General features: G+C 31.5%; 1 protein-coding gene across 1 annotated transcript; it reads right to left on the bottom strand.

Annotated features, from left to right (window-relative positions):
- On the bottom strand, positions 1-1,699 carry LOC145167138 (Pyridoxamine 5'-phosphate oxidase family protein). Its single transcript, XM_079086235.1, has 6 exons — positions 1,440-1,699; positions 1,089-1,124; positions 792-993; positions 646-724; positions 442-559; positions 1-259 (listed from the first exon to the last, which is right to left on the bottom strand). The coding sequence occupies exons 1-6, from the start codon at positions 1,616-1,618 to the stop codon at positions 235-237; spliced, it is 639 nt and encodes a 212-aa protein (XP_078942361.1). The 5' UTR covers positions 1,619-1,699; the 3' UTR covers positions 1-234.
- Between the last annotated feature and the right edge of the window lie 8,427 nt (positions 1,700-10,126).

Genomic DNA, 10,126 nt, shown 5'->3' with positions numbered 1-10,126 from the left:
TAACAAAACAAGAATAATCGATCTTCCATCACCAACATACCAAAATATGATCAACAATGACTAGTTTACATTTACACTTCCATTGTTTTCTTGAAACAATGAACCATAACATACAAAAATTCTAGAATTTGAATCGTTATATTACAGAAATTTCAACAAATTACACGTTCTCGAGTTAAAACTCATCATGTGGCATAAAACTCGTGACAGAGACATGAATTCGCACTGGTTTTTTCACATAATAGCTGTTACTTTATTCCTGTAGACAACACAAATATATCTTCATAAATTTGCTTTCAAGATCCAACAAACTTCTTTTATAAAAAAATAACTGTAGTTTTTATTATTATATATAATATATTCCCATGTTTTACAACTATCACATGTTACATTCGTATAACTTAGGTTTGACTTTTACTCCTCCCGGATCCTTTGACTTACATTCCAGAACGGAGGTATTCATCAACTGTGAGAGGCTTAGGGCCACCATAGAAATTGATCATAAATATTTCTTCAATATCCAATTTGTACACCTGGAAACTATGATCCTTTGGCCACTCTATCAACAAACATTGAAAACTCAAAATGTCAATTCATCCTTTATTAAAAAAAGAAATAAAATATGATAATTAACGTAAGTTTTACTTTTCATATCAGGATGTTTCGCAAATAAAGCTTTTTTAGCAGTTTCAGCCTCCTCAGATTTTGCATCTAGCTCATTCAACTGTAAACAAAGTAGAATCAATTAAACTGTATAGAGTTCATCTTATCTCATTCAAAGCTTAACATACCTTTCCAGTGAGAGTAATTTTAGAGCAAGTGGGTTCTTCAGGGTCGATTTTGCCACAAGTTCCAAGAGGGTATTCACTGAGTGTGAAGGAAGATCTATGATCTTTCAATGCATAACGTGCAGTTGGATCCAGAGATGTTAAATAGAAATATGGAATGCCTTTGCCTTCATTAGGTAAGCCATCGCTAAACGAAACCACATTCCTGCGTGATCGATTATATCACATGAAAGATGTGAAGCGTTGTTCATTGTACTCCAATAATCTTACAAGAAGAACAGAAACAAGTCAACAACGTACCCGAAAGGTGCTCCGCCTAGATCCTCTGCAATGGTACTGCAAAATTTTGGAGATGATTAATAACTTCTAAACTAAATTACGAAGTTTTGAGTTTCAATTCGATGTGAAACTCGTTTTCTGTAGAAATTGAGGGGAAGTTGTGATTGTAAATCCAAGTATGTTTTTTTTCAAATTATAAACTGATTGAATCCGATTTCCAATTTCAACTACATAAAGAAGTTAAGCAATGAACATCAGAAACCTAGAAATCCAAATCCTTGAAGAGATTATCACTAATTACATAGCGGAAAAAACGCAATCAATTAGATACAAATTGAAGATACAATAACAAGATAGAAGTAGGAATCTCACCTTAAAACGCCCCAAGAACTCTGAGAAACCAACCATCGAGCAAACGGTGCGGCATTACTAGGCTTCGGTCTATCCTGAGAGGAGAGTAACCCACGGCTATGTACCGATCCTCCGAAGACGATTAGCATGAAACACACGAAATTGACAACAGATTTTCCATTTCTGATAAGTAAATTCATTTTCTTCTTTCGACTGATTTGAGTGATTAGAAGAGGTTGACTGTGGGGACGATGATTGAAATTGAAAGCTACTTTGTGAGTTATATATATACGGTTTCATGAAGCTTGCTTATCCATTTGGGAAATAGGGTGGGGAGTGGTGCAGCGGATTACTGCCGCATGGGCCAAAAGCATGGACTTTTTTTAAGCATTATTTAACGGGCTTCAGTTATCGTATTTAACGGGCCAAAAGCGGATTAGGAGACGACGTTTGTAACAATTAGACTGTGGGGAGTGGTCACACTCAATCCATCGAAAAAGTGATGCAACATGTGTGCCACGTCAGCTCCACCTCCAACCCACTAACCATTGGAAATGGTTACCACTCTACAAATTCTTTATTTTATTTTTTTATTTTTTTAACATTATATTAAATAAAAAACAAAATACAAACCATATTTTAAAATAAAACCATAATTTAAATAAAAAACAAACATTACATTAAAATTAAAAACACACTTATTAAAAATAAAAAAATATTTTAATTATAAAAGGTATATTTGAAAGCTATATTAGAAATTGAAAAAAGATAATTGAAAGGGTATGATATGTAATTTTCGAAAATCATTATTTAAGCATAAAAAGTTGGGAAGTGATTCGTACACAACAATTTTTTTCCATACACAACAATTTATGCATTATAGAGTTGTACAATACAACACTTTAAAGCACAAATTGTTGTGTACGGAGAAAAAGTGTTGTGTACGAAGTTTGATTTAGGGTGGAAGATGTAATCAACCAAGACTTCAAGGACCAAAACTGTCAAGTCTTTCATTTTGCTGTCTTCTTCCTCCCATACGCATCGTCCGGCTCTTTTCTCCATTTTTACTCTGCAACTCTTAAAGCATTGATACACTCTTCAAAAAAAAAAACTCCAACGTTCGTAAAGAAAGAAAACAGTCAAAGAGAGCATTAACCAATCACTTCTCGCATCTTGTTCCGTCTCCAGCTCCACGCAACAAGCAACCTACTGGAAGGTGGGGCAGTGTTCACGCGTGAAGGGGGCTGCCACGTCAGCTCCCACGCATCTTTTTGCCCTCCATTCCAGGTAGCCTTAACAAACCATCAATGTGAAAAACACCAAGAATACCCCAACGCAATAAAACAAGAATCCGATACTAACAATGTAAATTGAAAGAAAAGTAACTACTGAGTAGCAATGACAGAGTGAAAAGACAACTAGTACCTAGATTTATAGTTATATTGCATTATTTTTAATAAATTTACTAATATAGCAAAATTTGTTAATTACTTTGTAAAAAATAGCCAAAAATATCAAAATTACACACAATAATCATCAATTTCGCAGTTGGATTAGGACCGACTATAAAATGAGTATTCTATCTGCGAACATACAAACAGTTTATGCACATTTCTACTTCGAAGACTTGTACGTTAGCAAAATAATCATCTATAAAATCATTGTTTGAAGTATAAATACCACCAAGGTAGCCCCATTTCATAGATGGATTGTAGTCCATCTATGAAATGCTCTCATTTCATCTATTAAATCATTGCTTGAAGTATAAATACCAGCAAATTATCCCATTTCATAGATAGATTGCAATCCATCTATGAAATGCTCTCATTCCATCTACAATTTGTCGGTAGATTTTTTTTTAATAGTTAGTTTTGACTATGAATTTCTTAAGGTTGGCTAGTGGCTACGAAATCATACAGTTATAACCATGAATTCTTACAAATTAGTAGATTTTACATGTACGAGCATGATGGAAGTGAGTTTGAGTATGAGGATGTTTCAAATCCCCTTAAAAATAACTAGTATTTCATGTAGACGACTCTTTCAAGTTGTAAGCTCTATGTCTATTGGTTGTCTTTTAAGTTGTAAGTTTTATGTCTATTGGTAGTCTTTTAAATTGTAATGGTCGACTTTTTATTATGGTTTGCTGTAACGACAATAAGGTGTATGCAATCTTTGTTAGATTTTAATATTTAAACTTATTATTATGTATGAAGGCGGTGTGTGCCACGCTATATATAAAATTAATTTTCATACCCAAACAGTTACAATTACAAATCAAACATTAAGTTAGATACATATCAAATACAACTACATCGGACGAATATAGGATCCCTAAAAGATTTTTGCCATCCTTTCACGAAATGTAAAAATTGCATTTTTAGAGTCTATAGCTACACTTATTGGTTAATTGCTCCATAAACATACAAACATATACACCGCTTTAAAATTTTGAGAGGCGTGCTGAAATAAAACAAGTCGTTAAAAGGGTATTTTTTTTTACAACACATTAAATGCATCACAAACATCAACACCATCGACAACACAAACGGTAATAAGTTTAACAAGTCGTTAAAATTGTATAACTTTTTACAATATCACATTAAATGCATCACAAACATCAAAACTATCGACAACACAAACGGTAATAAGTTTAACAAAAGTGAACTTATTATAACAAAAGTAAGTTGCTATTTCTAACTTAAGTAAATAAAAAAAAATTCATAAAGCTGTGAAAATAAATAAATATGACAATTGAGTTGCAATGCAAATCACTATTAGAGTTATATGTAATGCATAGAGTGTGCTACATGCAAATCAGTATTGATACATTATGGTCATTTATAGCAATATACTCTACAAAAATAAGTTTTTATGAAATTTAAAGTTAGGTTTCTGGAAAATCATTGAAATTATGGTCATTAGCAATATATTTTACAAAAATCAGCTTTTACGAAATTTAAAGTTCGTTTTTGGAAAATGTTTGAAATTATGATCATGTATAGCAATATATTTTACAAAAATCAACTTTTATGAAATTTAAAGTTGGTTTCTAGAAAATGTTTGAAATTATGGTCATTTATAGTTGTGTACTTGAATTAGAAGTCAGTTTCCTAACAATGCCAACTACGAAATACATCATAAATCAGATTTATATAAGAATTATGTATCAGTTTTGCATCAGAAATCACTTTTAGACATTAAAAATTATATATTTGCGAATGTACAACCTTACAATGCACGATTCATTATACTTGCATTATAAATCAGTTCCCTAACAATACCAACTATGAAATGCATCGGAAATCAGATTTATATCATAATTGTGTATCATATTTGCATCAAAAATCACTTTACACGTCATAAATTGTATATCTGCAAATGTATAATCTCACAACGCACGATTACATATCTCCTACTTGTACAATTGCATATCTGCAATTTCCTAACAATACCAACTATGAAATGCTCTCAAAACCGTAAGGCTACCTATGAAATGCTCTAAATAATGAAGGATTTCTATGAAAAAGTATCAAGACACATATATCTATAATTTTGAAACCGAAAAATATATTTTTTTTCAGTTTTTTTTCCCGAAAAAGTATCAAAAACACATAGATCAAAGATTTTGAAACCGAAAAAACATTTTCTTTCGGTTTTGTTTTCGAAAAAGTATCAAAACACACATAGAACTAAGATTTTAAAACCGAAAAATCAATTATTTTTTTCCAAATAAATCATAAACAAACGTCCCTAAAATGATAAATGATTATTAAAACACAAATTAAGTAGATATCTTACCATGTTTTCAGAAGAATACATTTTCTCATCCATAGCTTCCTTAGAGAACCAAAAAACTAGAAAAATAGGCGATTTGAAAAAAAAAAAATTATAGCTAAAACTAATTGATTTCATAGATGGAACGATTGATTTCATACATGGATTTTCTATATGTAAACATACAAGTATTCAAAGCAAAAACATGCATAAACTGTTTCTATGTTCACATATGGAATACTCATTTCATAACTGGTCCTAATCCATCTGCGAAATTGATGGCTATTGTGTTTAATTTTGATTTTTTTTTGGCTATTTTTTACAAAGTAATTAGCAAACTTGGTTATATTAGTAATTTTCTCCTATTTTCATTCTAAGCTTTCACACTTTAATATCATTTGTCATACTAAAAACCAAGTTTTTCAAGTTAGGTATCTAACCCCTTGTTATATTTTTCAATTTTTTATTTCTCGGAGTCCTTTCGTTCTCACATCATTGACAATGAGTCTTGACATCATCCTCACGGTTGACTCTTATGGACGTGTCCGAACAACTTAATGTTCATTCACACAATTTCCATATGGTTGACGTAGCTCCGATGCATTTATTATTGCCATAATCTGCATCATGTCCGGCTAAGTTCTACCACTTGTCCACCTCAACATATTTATTTCTATTGTTAGCTTAACAAGTTTTTATTGAACTCTTTTAGCATTGAATTTTTTGTTTATCCTTTTAGCTAGATTAACTTATATTGTCTTCCTTGTTTATAGTTGTCTTTTCTTTAATATACTTTTTTCTAGTGTTGTAGAAATCAGCAGTGCCTAGACGCTAGGCGGCCTCTTACTGTCTACGATTAATGTTAGTCGGTCGAGTTAGACGAAGTTGGTCTTGGCGGATGTAGGCGGTCGTAGGCGGTCCTGGGCGGTCTTAGGCGCTCTAGACGATCTAAGCATGAAAAAAAGTCAGATTATCAAAATTTTCAAAATAAATTCCCGATCACTCAAATTTATGATATTGAGTGACTAAATTATGATGACTGGTGACTAAAATTGTTAAAAAAGATTCCCAATTAGTCAAAAAATTATTATATACAATGATTTAATTATTTAGACGACTGAACAAAGTTTTATGGGTTTTTACTAATTTTGTTAGAATATAAGTAATATTTATTTAAAAAAAAATTGATTACATTTAAGGGTCTCCACCTAGGCGCCGATTAATCCCCGCCTAGACCGGTTAGTCCCTTAACCCTCGGTCGACCGCCCTACCACCGTCTAGCGACTTTTACAACCTTGCTTTTTTTAGTAATGAAACCCTAGAAATGTTTCTTTCTGCTATATTAGTTCACATGGTATCAAAGCTCTATTCATTCCTTCTTTTCTAACTTGATGATTGTGGAAGATTTTCTTGTTCCTTTTTTTCTTATGTTGGGTATGATTTGCTTGATTCCTTTAGTTTGAATGACAATAATAATAATAATAATAATAATAATAATAATAATAATAATAAGAGTTATGAAAAAAATATAATTAAAAAAGCTATACAGTCTCCATGTTAGCACCACATCGATGAATTTCGTTAACTAAAATGTCATATGACATTATACGTAGATACCCGATGAACTTTTCACGGTCCGCCTTTGAAATAATAATGTTTTTAATATACCTTTTGAAAAGTTCAAACTTAAAATACCTTGATAAAACTTAATAACTATCATATATGATTAGGGGGTCGATAACTAACCTATTATAAATTTGAGCATGACATGACATGCATATTCAACCAATATGTAGGGTGTTTTTAGTAAATTTCGCTGGAGGTTAGAAGTCAGCAGTAAGCTGTTAAGTTTTATTTATAGAAAATTATTCGATATAACTACTTGTAATTTTGTAAATATGTATAATTATCAAGGTTCTAAATAACGTAATTCGTGACTTTGCGGCAATGTCAAACTTCAAGTCTTTTGAACCTTGGCGAGCCACGTCGTTTGTAAGGCGTGACATAAGAAGACAATTTTGTATATAATTAATATTTTTATATGTATTTTCAACTATTATTCATTTTTATATACATATAATTAATGTGCCGTTTTGGTAAAACTTGGCCGCAGGTACAATCTTTGGAGTCATGACGCGCCAAGACGAACATTTTAGAACCTTGATAATTATATGAAAATCATAAAATATTTGAAATATCTTTTACATTAATATTTTTTCTTTATAAAAACTAAGGCATGGAGTTCATTAAAGGAAAGAAAAAAAAGGATTTCTTTTAGGGTTATTGTCATTGTAGCCCAACCAAATATCAGGATATGTTTTAACTTTTTTAATTTTTTAATTTTTTAATTTATTATTATTATTATTTTATTTTTTTGCATATGAAGGGCATAAAGTCTACTTTCAACCTATTTATTAAGGACCTAAGACTTGTTTTAATAGGTTTCCATGCCAAATCAGATGCCACATGTATAAAAGTTAGGGCACCTTCACTGTCAAATCACCATTTGACCAATCTCCATCTCATGAATTTTTTTTTTCGTGAAAACAATTTCTGATTCATCGGTGTTTTTCTTTCTTTTCCCATGAATCATGATTTATCTATTCAGTACATCAATTCCTCCATCTCATTAATTCAAGATTGTGATTAGAAATCTTTGTGCTATATCATATGACGAATTTGTTTGCTTGATTCTATTTGTTAATCGATGGACTTGTTTATTTGATTATGTTTTCGGGACTATGATGGGTTTGACAGTTGATGGTGTTTGTAAATGTGTTGATTTTGATGGGAGTATGTTTTGTTTTGCTGAAGACACTGATGAAATGAAAAGGATTAAAGCGAAACCTCTTTTCTTTGAAGTCATCTCTTTTCTTCCCTTTTGTTCTGGTTTTTATCTTGGAGGGTTTTTTTTTATGACAATTGGAGGGCGGAGTTACCGGATTCTTTAGGGTATTAAGAAAACTAGGCCACACAAATTTCAGTTCACCTTCAACTATGAATCCAAATCTAAGAATGTATCTTTTGCAAACAAAGAAGAACAAATATTTAGTAATATATGTCTCGACAAACATGCTCATGTTGATATTCTTGCTATTGATCTTGTTGTTGTTGTTGTTGTTGTTCCTGCTTAGGGTATTTCATTTTCTTCTCATAGTCGATGTCCCTCGACTTGGCTTGAAACTCACGAACCTCCAGTGAAAACCACCCCACTTTCGACGCACCAAACAAATAATCATTGTCGCTACCACTGTTGGGTTAGGTTCTCTCCATAGGGCAGTAACATCGGTGATTAACCCAGTCGCAGTCACCACTATTGTAGTTGCATATGGAGCTTGTTTATCCACCAAAGTTGAGAACATCAGTGGAATCCAAATCGGGTGGAGGGAGATAGAGAAATCTAGAGCGTGAGATGTGGAGAAGGCAACGGGAGTACCAATTTTCTCCCCAAGCCGGTAATAGTACCTAATCCTATGTAGCAACCATGTCATTTAATGAAAACTAGGAGAAGCCCATGCTCCGCATGGGGTGAATGGGCTTTAGATATTAAGTCGAGTAAAGTAATTGTATTAGCCCAAAAAATAAAGATGGAAAAAGAAAACTATGCTCTGCATGGGGTGAATTAGAGATGCACAAACCGATTTTTTTCTCGAACCAGATTGGTTCTTTGAACCGATTCGGTTCAGGTCAACGAAGTCAAAACCGGTTCACCCGTAAGCCGGTTCATTCATAAAAATAGTCGAACCTATCTAAATCGGTTACACCGGTTCAATCGGTTCTAAAACGGTTCGATCGGTTCTATACCGGTTCCAAACCGGTTCACGGATACTACACCGGTTTCAATCACTAAAATCTCAAACGGGTGTAAACCAGCAGTTCGGTTCCTAAACCGGTTTGGTTCATCGTGGACCGGTTCATCGTGAACCGGTTTACCGGTTCTTTGACCGGTTCGGATCTTGAACTGGTTTTTTTGTGCACCTCTAGGGTTAATGGGCTTTATATATTAAGTCGAGTAAAGTAATTGTATTAGCCCAAAAAATAAAGACGGAAAAAGAAAACTATTCTTATTACGAGAAGTTTGGAATGTTGGTGGCAAAGTGCAAAAAGAAAAGTATGGGGCAATTTCGAGAAAAAGTTGAAAAAAATATAACAAAATGAGAAGTTTGGAATGTTGGTGGCAGAAGTGCAAAAAAAAGTATTATTATGAGGCAATTTGGAGAAAAAGTTGAAAAGAAATGTGACAAAATGAAAAATTTGGAATGTTGGTGGCAGAAATGCAAAAAAAAAAGTATGGGGCAATTTGGAGAAAAATTTGAAAAGAAAAGTGATAAAATGTAGAAAGTAAAGATCCCTAAAACCCATGAGATTTAATATATATATATATATATATATATATATATATATATATATATATATATATATATATATATATATATATATATATATTATAAATGAAACATTTTTTCTTTCACCACATTCATTTGAAACTCTCATGACTTTTCAATTTCTTTCTAATAATATTATAAGTTGGTTAATAAGATTAAATAAATATCAAACCTAAATTGTAATCATATATAAACTAAATTTCAATATTAAAAGAATATGTTTACTTTTACTTATAAAGTTATGTTTTTTACTTTTTACATATTATACTTAATTTATTATTTTTAAAATATTGTTGGATGTAATCTATTATCATTTTAAAACTACAACTTTTGAACAATTTGTGTAAAATATTTAAATTATAAACTTAAATATGACATTACAGGACAAACTTAAATATAAAATTTAGTTTAACTTAAACAACCAAAATAATATTTTGTAAATAGTTAAAAGTGATAACTTGTAGTGTCTTTCTAATAATGATTATAATTTGGTTAATAAGATTAAATAAATATCAAACCTAAAGTGTAATCATAAATAAACTAAAT

The sequence above is a fragment of the Lactuca virosa genome, chromosome 3 (genome assembly GCF_052849685.1).
Source record: "Lactuca virosa cultivar CGN04683 chromosome 3, Lactuca_virosa_CGN04683_v6, whole genome shotgun sequence".
Classification (NCBI taxonomy): domain Eukaryota; kingdom Viridiplantae; phylum Streptophyta; class Magnoliopsida; order Asterales; family Asteraceae; genus Lactuca; species Lactuca virosa.
Note: the sequence above shows the minus strand (reverse complement) of the source record. Positions and strands in the feature narration are given on the sequence as shown.